The sequence below is a fragment of the Lepisosteus oculatus genome, chromosome 10, assembly GCF_040954835.1.
Source record: "Lepisosteus oculatus isolate fLepOcu1 chromosome 10, fLepOcu1.hap2, whole genome shotgun sequence".
NCBI lineage: Eukaryota > Metazoa > Chordata > Actinopteri > Semionotiformes > Lepisosteidae > Lepisosteus > Lepisosteus oculatus.
In genome coordinates this window covers 30,854,399-30,875,572 of record NC_090705.1, presented here as the reverse complement: position 1 = coordinate 30,875,572, position 21,174 = coordinate 30,854,399, and the positions used below count along the sequence as shown (strand labels likewise).

At 37.4% G+C, this 21,174-nt stretch overlaps 1 protein-coding gene across 10 annotated transcripts in view; it reads left to right on the top strand.

Annotated features, from left to right (window-relative positions):
- thrb (thyroid hormone receptor beta) overlaps window positions 1-6,200 on the top strand; it is a 134,575-nt gene extending 128,375 nt beyond the window's left edge. For all 10 annotated transcript variants that reach the window (XM_015357507.2, XM_015357503.2, XM_015357505.2 and 7 more), the window contains one exon: window positions 3,478-6,200. In XM_015357507.2, the coding sequence (XP_015212993.1) occupies window positions 3,478-3,719 (242 nt within the window). In that variant the 3' untranslated portion in view covers window positions 3,720-6,200. The remainder of the gene's footprint in view (window positions 1-3,477) is intronic.
- The last annotated feature ends 14,974 nt before the right edge of the window (window positions 6,201-21,174 follow it).

The following is a 21,174-nucleotide window of genomic DNA, read 5'->3' as shown; positions in this document are numbered from 1 at the left end:
TAAAACATTAGAATCTTGCATTTATCAAGAAGCTGTGATAGAAGTACTATAAAAGCAGTATATTTTCCTCATGATACTCTGCAAGTTTGCCAGTATCATTTCTGAATATTGGGACATTCTATGCATTCTGCGTGTTTAAGGATGAATTTGTTTAGAGATTTTAAAATTGTTTTAGAAGTATAACCATTCTTCTGCTTTTGTTTCTGAACACAGCTGTTTCTTGTGTCTTGCATGCTCTTCATTACTTCACATTCTGCTTTTTTTAAATGATAAATAAAACATTTACACATACATTTTACAAATTTAAAATCTTTATGAAAATACACCATATTATGGTCACAAGTTTCCCAGTGTTCAATCACATCTACTCCCTTAGTTTTTTTCTGGCTGTTTAAAATGATTAGGTAAATATGAATATCGTTCCAAGTTGGAGCTTTTACAAATTAGGTTAATCATTAACCACTCCAATCATATCAGTTACTGCTCCTGTATCCCAATCACAATAACCACTTTATGTTTGGAAAGTTGAAATGTTCCAGTAAAATAATGTCATCTTTGCTACATAACTTCTTGATGTCATATAGTAAGATGTGTGTACCCATGTCTGCATTAGGTGGTCTACAGCACACACCTAGTGTTAAGTACCTAGAAGTTATATTTCCTAGATAAAATCATATTGATTCTGAACTTTCCGAGCCCTCTTGCTTCTGTTCTCGTGCTTGCAGGCTATTTTGGTATATGCCCCTCCATCACCTCTCCTATCCTGCATGTCTTGCTGAAAAATGTTCTGTCCATTTATATTCATCCCCATCAGCTTCTCTTAGCCATGTTTCAGTTATTCCTGTAATGCCCTATTTTTCTGGGTATGCAGTAACCTTGAGGTCATGTATTTTATTCATTTTACATTTAGCCTTGAGATTTAAGTACTTAAGAAAGCATGTGTTATATATTGTAACGCAATGGGGGCTCAGGCGGGCGCCCTTGCCGCATCTGGTCGGCCCCATCCCGACTGGAGGCTCGAACCCGGGACTTCCGCGTCTCTCTGCAGCGACCTAGCCCCGTGAGCTAAAGAGAGATCTCTCTACAGCCCAGTAGCTGTGGTCCTGCTATCACAGGGAAGGGCGGTGACGTCACCCGCTCTGGTACGCCGGCTCTTACACACAGTGCTTGTCGGCCCGTAAGCGTTACACTCTCCCCCGCTTAAATCGCCGTCCCCAGCGAAGGGCTATCCCACCCCGCTTCTGACACCAATGTAACGCAACGGGGGCTCAGGCGGGCGCCCTTCCGCATCTGGTCGGCCCCATCCCGACTGGAGGCTCGAACCCGGGACTTCCGCGTCTCTCTGCAGCGACCTAGCCCCGTGAGCTAAAGAGAGATCTCTCTACAGCCCAGTAGCTGTGGTCCTGCTATCACAGGAAAGGGCGGTGACGTCACCCGCTCTGGTACGCCGGCTCTTACACACAGTGCTTGTCGGCCGTAAGCGTTACAATATATACAGTATATGTCATTTTATAGTACAGGTTCCCGTGGTCCTTTGGTTGAATTGTCCCCACCTGCTCTAAGCGCATCAGTATCATCTGGTACAGGTTCAACCCACCCTGCTTGCACATTTACCCTGGAAGCATACCTCATGCCCCATAAACAAGAACCCCCTTTCTCTGCACTCATAATTTAGTCTCATGTTAAAACTTCACATTTTCTCTTGCTCACCTGGGCTTGCACATGGCACCTGTAGGTTTCCGAAGAAGGTCGCTGTAGTCATGTAAGCCTTTAATGTAATTATCATCCTGTTTTGATTGGTGTAATATGTTCCAACCCATTACAATTGGATCCACTTTGTCTCTGGCCACAAACTAGTCGAATTCAATGTCTTGAAAATACTTGAAGAGTGCTATATTCTGTCATTTTTAATATGCTATGAAACAGTTTTTAAACTTTATTTTTTACAGCTGTCCCTCTCCAGCCTTCTACTGAATGCTACAGCATATGTTTTTTTTTCAAAATTCTGTTTCTACCATAAAAAACATAATAAGGAGACCAATAGTCCAGGTGTTGTGAGTTCGAGTCAAGGTCACTTCAACGCTGACTGTAACCAGGATTCCCCATTCAGTGGCGCACAATGAGCTGAGTACCGCTGAGAGTAGGGTTGGATTAGTCTGCCAAGGCTCTCTCAGTTCCTGGTGACACAGCTACCCCTGTGGCATACTGTGTGCTTCCAGGCTGACAGTGCTCTAAGGTACATCTTTAATTTACAGAGGTACTGTAGGCTAAGAAACTCATACAGGAATGAGTGTAGTTTAATACAGGAGGAGAGAAAGTTGATTTGGGTCCTGGGCAAGGTGGTAGAAATGACAGAGACAAATGAGACAGCATCACCGTCTTAAACTGAGATATTATACATAAAATGATATAAAACTGACAAAAAAAGTAATTTTAGAATGACTATGATATAATACAAAACTATGCAGCATGCAAGGTCACAGTCACTTCTTGTGTTCAAGTTTTAATTCCAAAATCAAAGCAAGCTTGTGTTATCGGTAACAAAGCAAGTCTTGATTTTTTAATTTTAAACATGTATACAAATGATGAGAAGAACTGAAATGAGGATGTTGAGATGGATTCTGCAGATTTCAATGAAGGATAAGATCAGAAATGAAGAAATCCGTAGACGATGTAGGGTGGTGGATGTGGTTGAGAAGATGCGAGAGGCGAGGTTACGGTGGTATGGACATATCATGAGGAGGGACGTTGAGGAAGTAACAAAGAGGGTAATGGAATTTGAGGTGGAAGGTAACAGAGGAAGAGGCAGGCCTAGAAAGAGATGGATAGATTGTGTGAGAAAAGATATGGAGGTATGTGAAGTGAGTGAGGAAGATGTGCTCGACAGAGACAAATGGAGAAGAGCAACCAAAGCAGCTGACCCCAGGACAGTCTGGGACTAAGGCTGTGAAAAAGAAGAAGAAGAAGAAGAAGAAGACATGTATACAAATACACTGGTTTGTGTAATTATAAGTGTTTCTGTAAAGACTGAAGAAATGTTGCTGAAATACAAAGTCTAAACTTGCATGGATTCATAAATGAGTTGAAATAGCTCATCACTGAGGCATCTGAAGTAGATCCAGAATCATGAACAGTTCTGTAACAGCAATATTCATTTCAGAACATTTAAATGCACATTAAGGTGGTATCTGTGCTTCATCCTTCGTGCTGAACACACAATGGCAACATGCAATGTAATGAAGGCTATAAGCCCATGTTTCCCTTTAATGCTCCTTGAGTGCCTTCACACAGTGCTATAAATCATACGTGATATACCGTTGTTTAGAAATTTGCACTTTTTAAACTGCGGATAAAGCTGTTGATTAAATGTAGGGAACCTAAAATCTGCATTTTAAATTTTACAGAGTGTCAGTGGCTCCAGTGTTTGAAAAAAATGGTAATGATATGAGACAACTTCTGTTCTCTTCTCTTTTAAAGATCGTCCTGGTCTAACAAGTGTGGAGAGAATCGAGAAATGCCAAGAAGAGTTCCTCCTGGCTTTCGAGCACTACATCAACTACCGCAAACATAACGTGTCACACTTCTGGCCAAAACTCCTCATGAAGGTGACAGACCTGCGCATGATTGGAGCCTGCCACGCCAGCAGGTTTCTGCACATGAAGGTGGAGTGCCCCACAGAACTCTTCCCACCCCTCTTTCTCGAGGTTTTTGAGGACTGAGAGAAGGTGGGCAAGAAAGAGAAAAGCTTGCTTTGCTATGAACTTTCTGAACTGTTTTAGCACTACTGAGTGTGATTTCATTCCATAGCATAGAATGAGCTTCTTGCCTAGACATGGATGAAAACATTCCAACAATGCGGGTACATGTGAATATAGTTTTGTTTTTTTCTTCTTTTTTTTGATGTATATTTTTATTCCAAGTTGGAACTTAATGGTATTTTGTTCATATTTTAGTATAAGTAAACATTCACTTGGTTGTCCATACCCTTTTTAAAAATCATAAACATGTTTTCTGAATTACATTTTGCCTCAAACTTCAATGGGTTTCAAAAGCCTCAAATCCAGTCCTCCCACTTTCCTAGTCTCTGCCACCAAAAAGCAATTGTTTTCTTTTAAAAAACACTGCTTCATGTCACATTTTGTCAATAACTAAAGTGAGTTTTTAAATAAGCCATACTTTCCATTCATTTCTCAAAACTGCTGGAGAGCTAGGTAACGTTTTTATTAAGAACAACTCATGGTCCTTTTTATAACACCTTTTGTTTTCCACAAACATACATGTATGAATAACAGCAGTGCACACAGATTAGTGTAGCAGACTTAAAGCCAATATATACTGTATGTGGTTTATGTTTTTTTTTACTTTTCAACTTTATGGCCTACAAATCACCAAAACTGTAGATATATTCTGTTTCTTTTAGAAGTTCTCTTCTATTCACCAGTAAGTACTCACACCGAATGAAGTAGGGCGTTAAAGGCAGTCTTGTTATGTGCTTTTGCTGAACGATGCTACTCATATGGTGCCAAAAAATGGAGAATTTAATGTTTTAGCTCCTGAAAATACATCTGTCTGCACAAGGGCACAGAAGGTGTTCTGAAATATCCTTAAAATAGATGTGTTATACAGTATGCTGTTGTTTTCTTATGTAGCCAGAACATAATGTAGGAGTACACTGTTCTTTTTGATTTATTCTCTTATGTGTTCGTGTGGTTGTCATTCAGTACTCCCCAGAAAAGTTTGATGCAGTGGAGCATTAATATTGAATTTTAGGAACTCTCGATGTGTCACCATGTGTCATATTTATTGTAATGCAGAAATTATCATAAATATGTTCAGGCAGTCCTTCATGCCAGGGGTTTAACTGTTATGAAATGGCTGAGCCTCTTGCTCTGTCTGAAAATTGGACCTCCAGCTCTATTCCTTAAGAGGTCATAGCTATATTAGTCTTGAACTCACTTTTAAGTGAAACCAAGACTTAAGGAAATGCCTACTGTGATTTAAGCTAACAGAACATCAGCACGATGTCTATTTTTTTTACCTTTCCAAATCCAAAAAAGCCTATGTATTTTACTGAAATCATACAAAACTGCCAGTAACACAGAGAACAATTACTCTATAATAGGAAAGGGTGGGCCTTGTGAAACGTTAACCATCTGAGCTTCTACTAATTCCTCAAAGCAGCTTTTTGTTTTACGGAAATTGATGCCTTTCATGAACAATAGATTGCAGCAGTGGTAGAATGTTTTTTTCACTGGAAAACTGCACAGACTCAAAGTTTAATGCACAGACAATCAGAAAGTAAAGCTATCAAGGGTCCCAGTTTACATCAATAATGTATATTTGTATAGGTAAGGGTTAACTGGTTTTTGTTTTGGGGGTACCCTTAATGTAATACAATATCGAATTGCTGATAAAAGAATGTTATATATTCTGCATAAATCTTTTTAAAAACACCATTGTGGGTATTAACTCTTAAAGCAATGGAATATGTTATTCAATAAAATAAAAAGCACCATACAAAAGCTATTTTGCAGTATAAAGGAAAAAGGATTGTATATTTTCAGACTGCAGATATTTTCTATGTATGCATATAATGAACATTTTACTGTTTTACAAAAATGACAGAAATCTTATCTTTTCTTCAATTTATAACAAAAATATACTGTTCAGAAACTTATACATATAGGATTCCTTAATATGTTTCCAGTGTTACTTTTACCATTCCGAAAAGGGGGTTTGGAGAAAGACTGGCCCATCAGATCCCTAACTGCTTTGTAAGGAATAAAATAGCAAATACAAGCCTAACAAAACCAAGCAAAGTAGTTCTAGCAGTATGAAGTTAAATTCACCCACAAATATAAGGAACTGAAGCTGATTTAGGGTAATCTTCATGACAATACAGTGCTGGCCATAAGCTGAGCTGCAGTCTTAATAGCACAGAAATTTGGTTATTCAAGTGAAGAAGTATTTTTTTAAAAAGGACAGCATAGTTTTGTACCAAATTTAATATGTTGCACAGGGATATTAGTTTGCAGCATTGTAGAAAGATGAGATTTTATTACTATGTTTTGAACACTGCTGTATCCCATGTCTGTGGTTGAAAAGAAGATTATAAAGTTGCACTAAAGACGATTATATGTTTGCACTTAATGTGAATTGGCTCTAAAAATAAAGTTGGGTTGGAGAACTCCCTGAAATAACTAGTTCGTGTTTGTTTTCTCTTTCTGGATAGAACTTTTTTTTTAAAAAAGGCTCAAACCTTATAATGATATAAAAGCATGACACTTTCTATATCCGGAAATTGTTCAAGAAAATACGAGCATTCATAGAAAGATTTCAAGATTCAGGGTTTGTTCCAATGTCACAAGTCCAAATAAACCTTTATATTACATTTCAAAGTCAATTATAATTTTATAATTGTGTTCAATTAACTAAATTATTAGATGTATTATTTTTGCTTTTTAGTTTATTTAATTACTGTAAAGAGATTGTTTGCATTTTAATTTCTCTAAGAACATTGCTAGGAATCCAACATGACACACCTTAAATAACATTCACACAATAACAACAACAAATCAGGCTCCATAGTGCTATGAAATTCAAACCATAAATTAGCCAAATCATTTTCTTTGCTTAAAGTACAAAAAAGAATCAGAAACAATTGTACATCTAAACAGGTTCTACTGTTTGGATTCAGTATAATCTGATAATGGCATATTGTGTGATATTTGATGCAATTAATTCATACAAACATGATAAGAAACAACTTGACATAACCACCCCTGTGATTTAGATATAATTACTATAATAGGTCTGTTTTTCTTTCTTAAATAAGTTCATTAATACTAAGTTCATCATCTTTCAAGCTACTCGCAGTCATTGAAAACTCTGCTAATGATGTTCCAGGTCAGTGGTGGATAAATTGGTTTGGTTGGTTTCCTCCAATGTTTTAATTATTTCTCAGTTCAAAGACACCACTTACACTGAGTCAAGATCTTCCTTGTAAACTCCTATTGCTAGCTATTTGATCAAAATGGTCAGTTTTAATGCTATGAGCTGTTTGCCTTTCTCATATGAACTTTCACATGAGATATACTGTATACTGTATACAGTATACACATAACACCCGAAGAAGGCTCCACAGCCAAAACATTTTTATTTTCTTCTCTTTTCAGCATGGAATAAACCTTTACTTGTTCCTTTGCAGGCTACGCATGGTGACGCTGCTACCTACGTGAACTACTTTCATATATACTGCATTTTGCAAACATATGAAATGCAAAGTTTCCACTTTTTTACATATCTTCACAACAGTACTCCAAACTGATAATACTATGATATGTAAACTTGCTTCAACTACAAGTACACTCTCAACTGCATAAACATTTAACCCCTTTGTTGCGGCAGTTCCCAATCAAATTAGATACGAAAGAATACTTCAAAACATCACAAAAGTAGTGTAATGATCTCTGTATGTAATCAAAGTCTTATAACTTGACTTTAAAGAAAACGCATCTGTCTCTACAAATGATTTCAGATTTATTTTGACTTATTCAATAGCAACTCAGACAGTAATACAACTAATCAACACAGAAGTCCTTTCAAAAACAGCTTTTAAAATAAGTCAGGGGTAAAATGGTTGAGAGGACCAGATCAGGGAAAGGTTACTTTTCTTTTGAGTGCTGTGAAGTCCATCATTAACAAGTGCAATGAGCATCATACCATCCAGTGAAGAGTACTGGGTAAAAGGAAAGAAAAATTTTAAAATTTAAATCTCATAAGATGCACTGCAGATACAGTATGTGGCAGGAGACAGAATTGAAATGTTTGGTCTAAATACAAACCAGGCACTAACTTTAGTAAGCTGTCCTTTCAAAGTTACTAGCAGGGCAAGCAAAAAAAGCTTAGTGATGCCACAGTGAAGCCAACAGTAACTTTGAAAGAGTTACAAAGTTCTGTCGTAGACAGAGATGAGGCAAACATTAATATATCCAGCTTTCTACACAAAACTGGTCTATGCAAGTGAGTAGAAAGAAAGACGTTTTCTAAAATTTAATATAACACACACTGCGGATATGTGGCATTACATACTAAGAGGAGACAAAATCGAATTTTGATCTAAACACAAAACATTACATCTGTCAAAGTCCGACACAGCACATCTCCCAATCAGCACCACCCTAACTGTTAAGCACAAACAGGATGGTGGCAGCATGACCTAATATTATGGAAGTGCTTGTCAGGATCAAGGGAAAATGGATTACGTAAAGCAGAAATGAAAACCAAAGGAAAATCTGTTTGACTCTCTTAAGAATCTAAAGCTTGGTTGAAAATGCACTCTTCAGCAAGAAGGACAAAGGTCTCAGCACAAGGCTAAAGCAATACGAAGTGGTCTACAAGAAGATTAAGTCCTGGTGTGGCCTAGGCAATGTCCTGACTTGAATCCTATTTATAATCTTTGGAAACACTCAGAAACTTCTGTCCATCAATTTTCCCCAACAATGTAAGAATTTGAACTATTTTTTCTGTAGGGATGTGTACAATTAAACCATAATAATAGTAATGATTGTCAAAGATGCTTATACCAAGACAAGACAAATTCTGAAATTTACTGTTGTCTCATAACTACCAGAAATTAGAATCTGATGTTGACATATTATCCATCTCTCATGTTTTGTTGAGATTAACATAGACTGATAAACTGTAGTCATTCCTTGAGTTGTCATGAAACCATTATGTCTTTATGAGATAATAGTGTTGTAATTGGTGTCATTTGTTAAAATTGTCATTTCCTAAAAATCTTTACTGTTGTTTTTTTCATAGAGTTCGGAAATGGGGCAAATTTTTATTAGTCACCAACTCTAGTCGGTACTGTATATGCACTATATATATACAGTATATGGACAGCAGCCATTCCTTAAACCCACCAGGTTAAAACTATCAACAAAGAATCCTTGTGCAATTTTTGTAGATATGGAATGTATATCTGAATTTTTTAGAAAATCAGCTATAAAGTTGTGCTATTTGGATATAGATAACTTCATTATATAACATAGCATTGTGCTCTTTTAGCATAACTGGTTGAATCAAGGATACATTCAATATCATGGGATTCTGCACATCTTAGACTGAGTTTTGCACAAAGCATAACATTTTTTTTAATCTTAAAATCTAAACCAATCAAGAACTAGGAAGCTACTGGAGACCGCCCTAATTCATTTCTAGAACTCTGTATTTCACATTAAAAGCAGCTTTAACCTATCGATTGCTTTTCAGGGTGTATTACCTAAATATATTACTAATTCTGGGTAATTTTGTGTGTGATTCTGCTATATTAAGTGAAGACTTGTCTGTACTTTTCTGTCCAGAGCTATTTGCTTTTATTGTTGTGTATTTTTATTTTCTTATTTGGTCAGCTTTCAGGTCTTTAGTATAATTTTTTTATTTTAGTAGTATTTTAGAAAAAGACTGCTTTTTGGACAAGATGTTGGTTTTCTATTCCTCTGGATTGTAATATGAATCTATGCTATCTTTCAATAATAATAATGAAAGTCTTCAAACCTCTTGAAATCTTTCCTTGCTTTGTTTAAGCTGACAATTTCACATCGCTTTTGCTGGGTTCGGTGTGGCAGACTTTGTGTCTTGAGTCTGAGATGTTAAAAAACAGGTCCTGTATTATCTCAAATTAATCAAATGCACCTCAGCAAAACGGCTGAGCCTCCTGGAGCAGTTGCCAGTTATATCCGCAGGCTGTAGTATGAAAATAAAAGTGAGGTAGATAACAGGTGTGTGGAAAGGAGAGCTGTGAGTTGTCATTCCTAAAAAACACTGCCCTGGTTCCCTGGAACACAGTGAAACTGTGTGAAAACCACCAAGGGGATTACATAAATGAAAATGGTAAACAGATTTAGCTGTGGTAGGGAGGATTGTATGTAGACCTAGAGTCTGAAGAAAGACCGTCTGACATATTTCAGACGGATACAGAGCCTAGCTCTGGCATCCAGCCACCCCTGCAATGAGCAACTGACTCATGGCAGTGGTTGGATTCAGATTTCAAAGACAAGCAAACAATACCTCCCTGTGTGCAGCAGATATCAGTTCCAAGTAACTGGAAGAGATTCATTTGCAAATGGCTACTTTTACCAGCATTTGAGAGCAAATGATGTCTTAAACACATCAGCAGGTGTGGAGACTGTATATGGTATGGGTTTATGCTGTTGAAGTGTTTCTCCGGACTTTGAAAATGTACCTCATAAAAAGCTTACATTTTGATATGACATTTTTGTCGCAGCTTTAAACAACTGTAAATTCCCCAATCTTGCTGTCAATGGAAATTCTCTCCCTTACCCGTCCTAGCAATGTTGGATATGTAAAAATAAATAGAAATTCCAATATGCAATATACTTAGAACTGTTTTTGATTAAGAATTTAAGCATAAGAAGCAGTGTGTGGTTTTGTTTTCAGAAAATCATTTTGATTGCTACAGTACATATTTTGGCCTGAAAGCCTGCGGTAAAATGTTCTAATTTGTATACTGACAGGACAAAAAAAAACATGAACAATGTTTTTGATCATTTACAGAGAGGTGTGGGGACAGCATAGTGATAACTGCATAATGTATGCATCTACTAAGCTCACTAAACTCCATGTAATTATTTGAGATGCTCTGCTGCAGCCCCTTTGAGTTTTTGCCTAATCTTGCATGAAGTTTGCACTCTGTAAGTTTTTTGTTGCTGTTATTATTAATATTAACGAAAAGAAAATTGCTTAACTGAAATAAAAAATTACCCTATTGACTGTGCTCCCAATACTATTGGAAGACAATGTATAATTATCCCTTGTCCCTTTGTATTTGTGTATATGTGTTTACTCTGCAATAGGTGGATTTAGTGTGAAGTGACTTCAGGTTCCAAGTTGCCATCCCACATAACAGGAATACAGTTGATGGACGGATTTGTGAATTATCTCTCTGGCCATCAGTGATTTGGAAGAATTCCATCCATCCATTTTCTAACTTTTGGGAGAGCCAGAGCCTGTCCTGGCAAGCAACTGGTGCAAGGCAGGATAGACCTTTAACAGGATGTCAGTCCTTCACAAGGCACTCACAGACACTTATAAGCCAATTAACCTACCAGTTTTGTGAAGTGGGAGGAAGTTGGAGCAGCCATAGGAAACCCATGTGAACACAGGAAGAACAAACAAACTCCACACAGATAACACCCCAGGAATTGAACCCAGTGCCCCAGCACTGTGAGTCAGCAGCCCTAACCACTGCACCACTGTGTTAGCTGTGAAAATAATCTCAAATAAACATTGTTGTGTGTAACTGCAGTGACTAAATTTAGACAGCAGACTGTAATTAACATGTGAGGAGCAGTTGGAATACTCTGTCTATACGCTGCCTGAGACATGCACGCCATTGTAGTCATGTTGAGAGTACAGTATGTAGGCTAACACTGACATCTGCTGGAGGGGACTTCTAATGAGCAATGACTGCAGAGAAAAACTACAGTAGTTCAGTAAAGTACAATGAATCAATATCAATGACAAAACAGTTACTAATTAGTAAAAAAGAAAGATGTGCATTAGCTTAATAATGTAAGATCACTCTCCAGCTTATTTTGGTATATTCTACAAGGCTGCTTAAAGGTCATTGTTTTTAATCAATAATTATTTTAGTCCTTATTTTTGTAAGATGATACAGTATAAATCTTGTACCTGTTTTTAAATCATTTAACTCTAATTAGAAGAGGTTCTCTCAGCCTTTGCAATTCAGAGACAAACCTTTAAAATGCAGACATGCAATATATGATTTAAAATAAACATTTTCCTTAAAGATTCTGCAATATATGGCTAAGATATCATTTTAGCATTTATAAAGAAAATGTTTCTGAGGCAAAATTTGAAAAGTTACATGTGTTATACACACTTTCACTTAGGGTTTGCAAAATCACACTTCATAAATGAATAATTTGTTGTTAATGCATTTACAAACTGTTATACAACCCTCCTTCACCAAATAACCTAAGGCTTAGGATGTGGTTCAAGCTATGGTCAGGAATAGGAATATGATTTACCATCATTTAGTGAACAGACTTGACATGTAAATTCATCATGTTTATCATCAACAAGACTCCTATTTCTGTTGCACAGTCTGGACAAACATAAGTGTTAGAGGGGCCAGCAGGGGGCGCTCACCCTGCAGTCCATGTGGGTCCTGATGCCCCAGTATAGTGACGGAGACACTATACTGTAAACAGGCGCCGTCCTTCGGATGAGACATAAAACCAAGGTCCCGACTCTCTGTGGTCATTAAAAATCCCAGGGCGTTTCTCGAAAAGAGTAGGGGTGTAACCCCAGCGTCCTGGTCAAATTTCCCATTGGCCCTTACCAATCATGGCCTCATAATATGCCCCATCTATGAATTGTCTTCATTACTCTGCTCTCCTCCCCACTAATAGCTGATGTGTGGTGAGCGTTCTGGCGCACTTTGGCTGCCGTCGCATCATCCAGGTGGGGCTGCACATTGGTGGTGGTGGAGGGGAGTCCCCATTACCTGTAAAGTGCTTTGAGTGGAGTGTCCAGAAAAGCGCTATATAAGTGTAAGTTATTATTATTATTATTATTATTATTATTATTATTATTATGCCTGTGGGCTGTTCTCTCATGCCACACATCATTCCAGCTCCTCCCGCATATGATCAACTGGGCTTCAGTCAGGTGGATTGGGCATCTACAGCACATCAATCACATTCTTGCAATAAAGCCTTGCAATAGATGTTAGTGTCTCATTGTGCCCCACTTTCCCTAGTTTTTCTTTGAAAAAGGCACAAAATTACTCTTTTCAAGAGTTACAGCACAGAGATGTACATTGTCCTTCTGGAATTTTGTGACATTGGAATAAGTCCAATTATACATTGATCAAGTACCCAGACTTGATCAATGTATAATTGTATCGCCATCGATCACTACAAGCAACTAGACTCTCCTACTCAAACTGTCCCACTTGGACCTCCCAGTTGACTGCCGGGTCTGACGTACACAACGATTCACATATTGTTCTGCACATCTGCGTCATACTCCCTGCCATCAGAGTGGCAAATCCATAATTCATTACAAAAGACACCATTAGCAGCTCCACTACAGGGGAGTCCACTTGAGGTGTTGCCCCAGGTCACCAGTTTCACAGAAGCACTGTTCTCTTGGGAAGCAGAAAATAAGGTTAAATCATCTCAACACTTGTGGCCTATAAACTATTCAATTCTGTCACTCATGAATTGACTTAGTGTTTATACAGAAGTCCTTTCAGTATATAGTGGTCAGTTAGTGATCCACATAATGTAATAAAAAAGCACTCTTCTTAATACAGTAATAAAGAGTTTTTTGGTGCTCAATGTACTGTATATATTGTAATTATTGACCATGCCAATATAACATGTAATAGTGTCAGAATGTTTTTGAAAACATTTCTTAAAATGTAAAATTCCCTTTAACATTGTCAGTTATCAATTACAAAGGCTCTTACTTTGGAAATCATTTTTATTCTGGGATTTATTCAGTAAACAAATAACAATACTGATATTTCTTCTACACTATTACCAGTAAATATTATGACACTGTGCAGAAGATTCTAGAGACATTAGTTTCCAAAAGGTTCATTTTGAACATCTTAAAAGCCATGGTAACCTTTTCAGAAAATGGGTTTCCATGGAAATTGTCTGTAAACAGACAGGCAGGGTACCTGTTTTTTTTATTGTGCTCATTGAGAAAAACAGTCTATTTCTGTCACCTGTTCCCTGCATTACTTGGAACACTGCCACTACCCCACCAGGAAGCAGTCTTTAAAAAAGAATAAGATAGCAAAGAGAGACCCACCTGGAAAATATGTTACAATACTGCCATTTTGTGTGAAACATTGGAATTACAAGCTACACTTTTCTATTTTGGAGATGCTTAAAGCCACAAGGTAAAAAAAAATAAAGCTTATTCCTTTAAGTTTGGTATTCAGTGTCATGTTTTTCACTATCATATTAAAAAAAGATAACTTATTTTTTGGAGAGAGCAACTGTAAGGAGTAATATTTAACTCAAAACTTAAGTCATGTCTTCAAAGTCTAATAAAGTGCTCAAAGCTATTGAACATTTGTGTAGGACCCTTTGTGTAGCCTTGTCATAGCAAACACAGGTCAGTGATGAACAATGAGTGTTCAGATCTTACGATTTACTGCCTTTTGCCAGTATAACACAGTTTAAATGCTTTCTTATATAGAAATTTGCACAGTATCAAAGGTCACAGATTTCTGATTCTTAAGTACTGGATTTACTGTACAATACTGGTGGAATCAAACAAGTGCATTTTGTTTTCCATTTTTAGTCCTGAATAATATAACCATGAATCTTAAGACTCATAATAAATCTACATGTATTAAAATATTCTAATTTAAGTATTACTTGACATTTTATTTTATACCTTACAAAATAGAATATCCTATGGTGGCCCAATGTGTCATTGTTCCTCACCTAAAAATAGCAGGGACACAATTGGACTTTTTGTTGTAAATATTCAACATTTTCCATTTTATCATCTATGGCCCTTATCTGTTGCATTTGACATGCCTTAGAGTGATTACTGTGCCTTACATACCAGCTAGCAAGAAAATTCATTAAAGCTTCTGGTTTCTATGAATAAAATAAACGTTTGTGTTTCATTGTGCTCCACTCTCCCCATTTCTTTGAAAAAGGCACAAAATTGCTCATGATGATTGCTATCTCTTTTTCATGGCAAGATAGATTTCACAGAAATGAGGAGCAATCAGTGACTCCTGATAACAATTTGCAAGAATGCCACATTGTGATAAAAGGAGATTCCATATTATCATTGTATCATCAGCAGGGTAAGTCAATTACTTTCAGAGGCCAGTCAGAGTCCCTGGCTGCCAATGGGATAATTTCAATAAGAGTTTAAATTTTACTTGAGAGATTGTCCTGACCTGTACCTTGCCTTTTCATCTGACATCATGCCAATAATGGGAAAGATATAAGCCAATGTGCAAATTAGATATACATGGAGCTCTTGTGCTTTCTTCTAGTCTGGAGAACATAAGAGTTTTCATGAACATGGAACAGACAAGAGAATCACCCCCAGGAAATACATGCACGACACCTGTTTTGGAATTGTTTAAAGCTGGAATCTCACGTTGTCTTTTAAGAGCTTTTCCAAAACTGTACTTTAAATTTCATTGGTGTGGTAGACAGTATATTTAAATAAAAGAATACAGTAAATACTTAACCCAGAGGTATGAAATGAAACTGCCCAGATTACAGTGTTCCTGGCCGAAAACGGTGGAGGCGTGGGAACATCAGGATGTGAATCAGATTCCTTACCGACACACTCTCGAGACAAGCTAGCATAACACAACCTCTTTCGCATTTTCGCATGAAATGCATGTTTACACATCAAGTGTGGATTTCCTGTTTTACCTCATTCTCAAGAGTAAGAATTGACCTTTTTTTCCCCGCTACTTACCAGATTGTCTCGAAACCTGTGCACGCACATCAACATATGACGTGTAAATAATGAGAGTGGATGTTGAAGAAGACGATGTGATCCTCGTGTAACAATGAAAAGTGTTTATTACGACAGAGATAGTTCATACATTCATATAACTGATACACAGCAGCATTAACCAGGCTGGCTGAACTTGCACCATACTGCCTTGTCTCTTCCAGCCTTAACAGGAAAAGAAAATAACACAAAACAGATGTAACAATAAAAGGGCACAGTGCTATGCATGTAAAATAAAAATTCTGTAGCCAAATTAAATATGCCATACACACAAACAACTTCACCATCTACCAGCTATAAAAACAACATAATCTCTGTACATGAATGAAAGGTTATAGTGTTGCTGCTTGATATTTAATGGAGTTTGTAACAGAATTTCAGGAGAAAGGTTAGATTCTAACCTCACACACGTCTGCTTGCCTGTGTATATACAGTAAGTCTCGCACCCTGATCCTCCACCCCATTTTGCCATCTACACCCCTGCAGCAAACACCCCAGCTAAGTCCTTGCACTACTAAGGTGGGGCTTGGGCAACCTCTATGATCTAACCTAATGGCTGAACTGTCATTCACGACAGGGATTTTCAGCCAGGGGTTATCTATGAGTGTCCCCACAGATCGGAAGGCCGGAAAATGTACTTTTTTCTTTTCTGTTGGTGGAACCTGAATAGGTGGCTCATATGTACAGTAGAATCAGTTTTTAACCTGACAGTCCTATTTTAGCCAGTGTCCAGGGTGTTTCTCGAAAAGAGGAGGGGTATAACCCCAGCAGCCTGGGTAAATTCTCCCCTGGTCTTTATCCGTCACCGTCTCCTTTTGTGCTGCCGCCCAAAACACACGTTAAAGTGGAGGTGGGTGAAAAGGTGTGATCAGTTACAGTGCAGTCCTGATAGGCTTCGCTTTCTGGCTCCACCACAGGGTAGTGTGAGAGGAGCACAAGGGAGTACAAGAGGTGGGAGTGAGAAGGGAAGGAACACCTTAGTGGTCACCCAGAGATGATCAAAGTGGGTTTAAGAAGAGACGAATGATTATTGAGGGAAAAGGCGTTCCTCTGCCTGAAGCTGGGGAAGGGCTTAAGTACATGATGCCTAAATGAAGGCAGGTACATGCTTCTTTATAATACTAGCCTGGTTGGAGCTGGTCAGATGGTATTTATTCTCCATCACCTACATTGTAGAATAAATACTGGCTTCTTCCCGACTTCTTGCAGTCCTGGTATTTCAAGTTCAAGTGCTGCTAATTATCACCATCCCCCATCAAAGAAATACTTCATTAGATTCCTCTGTAAATGTCAGCTTCTAATAACATACACATCTGTTGTAGTATTCTTCCTCCATAACCTGATTTCTTTTTTTGAATGGCAACACTGATGTTTAAACGTTTATCAGCTACTTTATCAGCAGCTTATTGTGGTACTTAATTGAGGGAACAGAGAAAAAAAAATCAATGACTGTTACTTAACGATTTTTTTAAACATAAATCATGATAGCCTTAATCAACAAGCCCGTCGAGAGATCAAGTTTCAACTTGCTCCAGAAAGTAAAATCTGACAAAAATATTAAATTAACATTTTGTCAGTTCTACTTTTGAAATGTTACTACTTGAAAATGGTAATGAACTTACATTTAAGGCCTATGTCTTAGTCGCTTCGGGCTCTTCTGTTATCAATGTGCTTTTTGTAATTGTAAATCGTAAACTAAACTCAGTGCTGTGGGTGGTACAGGGCCTGGGAAGTACATAACCTTTGCACCTCATTCTTCAATTTAAATAATCACTTTTCCTGTATTGTCAAACACTCCATTGCATTCATTTGTAGTTATCCTTAACAATCACTATAGAACAATTTCAGTTTTATACAAAGAATTTGTGTTTTTATTAGAGTCATTTTAATAATTGACTCTGTGTACACTTTACATTCTTCATAGAGAAAAGCATGTATGGAATAATTTATTATGGATTTAAATTATTTTTATTTATTGTAGTATAATATTAGGTAACCAAAAATTAGAAAATATTAAACAACGTTAGCAGTGAGGCAGTTTGTGACAGTAGCAATTCTAACAATGGATTTGTACTGAAAGTCTCCTAAGGCAGATTAAATCATGGTTTTCTGGATTTATGCTCCTAATATAGTGGTACCTGCTGGTACAAATTCACCAGCTTCTATGAATGAAGATCTACAGAAGATCTTTTTATGTGATTTAAATGTCTAATACAAATGAGTATTTTTGCTTAACTTAAAATTGGATAGACATTATTTCTTCTTATACAGTAGTTATTTGAAATTATTTAATTCAATGATCTAATAATTTGAGCAAATATACAGACATTATGCATGTGTAATGATGCCAACATTTTATGACTGGTTTTGGGATGAGATTATTGATTATTTTGAATGTTGTATTTTTAAAATATTATCAATATGCAAAGTTTTGTAGGCATTCTTGATTCCCAATTATTTTTGTAAGTTGGAATTTATCATAAAAAGCATGGCTATGTTTGGAACATTAATATTAATAGTGCTTAAAAATATCTTATAATACATATGTGTCAATTAAACTATTAAACTGTTAATTAAAACGCTAACTGGAAATAAGTTACAAAATGCAGAGGGCACGCTATGTAGTCAAAACAAATTCATAATTTCTAAATTTGCTTTTTATACCTTCAAATTAAAGTAGTAAAATATCATTATGGTTCTTATTAATTTATTTTGGAAAGCATGTTTGAATATGCTAATAAGAATAAGTTTCCTTTGTGATTGCTCATGTGAGCAGTGGACTTGACACCTTTGCATAAGAACAGTTACAAATGGGAAGGAGCCATTTGGCAATTTATTTAATTACAAATTGTTCCACAGATCTCATCCTTACAATTTCTTGAAGGAAGAGAGGATATCAGCTTCCACTGCAATTTATGCAGTTTAGTTATGCATGGTAGGCTGACCCATCTTCCCAGCACAAATTGTGTCAAAAAGGGTTTCTTTTAAAGTTTTAAATGTACCTCCATGTAATTTCATATTTGTGATTCACTGGTTCTTGCTTCAGTACTGGTTCTGAACAAGTCCACCCGTTCTGCTGAGTCTAAAAAATAGTTTTTTTCAACGGAACGTGGACTTAGAACAAAGTAAAAAATAATACCTATTACTTTTTATGTACAGTGATAAATGTTTTTACAGTGTAAAGATATGGTGAAGCTATTGTAAACTATTGGAAACACATCACTATAAAGCTATTGGAAAGACACAAAAATGTCCTATTCGTACACCATGGTAAGCTTTAGTATTTTTCTAAAAGCAAATGTTGAAAGGAGTAATATTTGACATCTTTGTCAATGAAAAATAGGAAGTAATAATAGGACGTAAGTAATCCTAACAGCTTCAGGATATAATAAGGAGTGTACAATGATAACATAGCTTTAACCTTTCTAAACACACAATGTTATTATTTTTCAGCCTCTTGAGATTTAACTTAAATCTCAAATCATCACACGCTAACTTAGTTACTATCATAGCCATCAAATGGACAGAACCAATGTCCTCTCTCCATTTTGTACTTCCTCCTTTTATTTGATTTCCTGTGCAGCTCAGCTGGTGAACTTGGTAGTCACTCCCTGGCCTGGATTGTGAGCTGAAAGAGGACGTTCCAGCCGCTATCAGGGAGATGAATGGAACAGTGCTCCATGAAGTGGTCACCATCTGGAGCTCTTCACACTCACAGAGTGAGCTGGTGAAGTTCCAGGAGTGCAATCTGGCTCTGAAATGCTCAACACCCGTTCTTCTGCAGTTAGGCCAACTCTACTCCTTGTGTGGCATTTTGCATCCAATTGTGGGGGTTGAGGTTTGCTGCAGTCTTCCAGGTGGTTGGATTTTTGTCTATTCATTGTGGAGTGGGCCTGCATTTTGCTGAATGTAGGGGTGGGCTGCTTTAATGAAAGGACTGTGGCTCTTGAGGTGCTGGACTAGCAGGACGTGAAGATACTTGTGAGAGAGTGGGTGTGTTTTTTTGCCTGGCTGTCTGAGTGCAGCTTATCTGGTGGCAACTGCATGCTTGTGGCGAAAGGGAGGAATGCTGGCAAGGATAGAAATGCAGTTTGTGGGCGTAGGTTTGAGGCAACCACAGATGACTGGAAGGATTGAGTTATGTTACCACCATTACTGTGTGGGCATTTCTGCATATATTAGAAGCCTACATCTTTGATAATTATGTTGAAAACAGTTGAGACGGCCGTAGGCAAAACATTAAGTTTTCAATGTAAGTTGGGCTCTCCTCTTGTTTGCAAATTGTCTTGTGTTCTCACTGAATGCACCTTGTACACTGCTGGGATTCAATCAGTCTCTCTTAGGCACTTACCGGACCTGAGCCGTAGAGCACCTCCATAGAAATGGTGATTTCCACTCCACTAAAACACCAGCCTTACATCACAGAAGACTTTTAAAGCTAACAAAGTTCATAAAGAAATTAAATCAGCCCCAGTGGTTCTCAAACTTTTTGGACCAAGTACCACCCCTGATCAAACCAAAGCATCCAGGTACCGCCTACGAATCATCTTCTCATAGGAACCCCAGAAAATCTCAATGACCAACATGAGTGCGTGCACACATTCACATATAATACATATAATAATAATACACTTTATTTTATATAGCACATTTAAAGGTGGCTTCTCAAAACGCTTTACAGAATGACAACAGGAACAACAACTATTAAAAGCACCATTTCAGTGAGAGGGGTGAGCCTGTTTAGTCGAGCAAAGCAGATGTGAATTCATTGGTCGAGCCTTGATACAATTCACAACTTTGACAGCAGGGTCTAACAGATTTTAAATCCCCGGGCTTTGTCTTGATTGCCAAGGGCTCACGGTTATGCTGAAATGTGTGCTCTTCTATGGTTTTTGTTGGTAGCGGCTAACAAAACAGAAAGTCCTCATGGGACTTGCCCCTCAAACTCATATCTAACGTAAATGAGCAAATTGGCCAAATCAACGACACCTACAGACTCATCTAATTGCAGTGAAAAGTATCTGCTCATCTTAACAAACTCTTATCAGCGTACAGTACAGTAGTTTTGATATCATCCGCCATATTAATAATTCTACGAGTGACTGTGTCATTCGAAGGGGGCAGCAGGTCGAGCTGTTAAGCAGCTTTTTCTCCACACATAATACGTGTCAGCTCTTTTGCCAACGGTAAACAAAGTTCTCCAAAAATAATGTGGGGCTTACCTGCTTAAGCAATCCGCAAGCTTGCATTTTCCCCTGTTTCCGTTTCAGGAGTCCGTCTCAGGAGTTAAAAGAAGTTCGGTTTATTTCATGTGCATGTGAGCGAAACAAGAGACGCTCGGTGCATTTTTCTCAAATGAACCTAGGACAGTCCTTAAATATTTTTCTGTTATCTATCACGTTGTCTTGTGCTCAGTAGATTGCCAGTGTTCTAAAATTCTCCTACCTCCCTATTTGCTGGAGATAACTTTTTTTAAAATACAATTGGCCACTTCCGTTCGTAGCAAGCATTCCTGTACAATAGTATAGAATTACATAGTAGCTCTAGTGTCAAGTATTAGCGCTATATCGTAGTACTTGGGCTGCGTATTTGACACAAACGTATTTTATT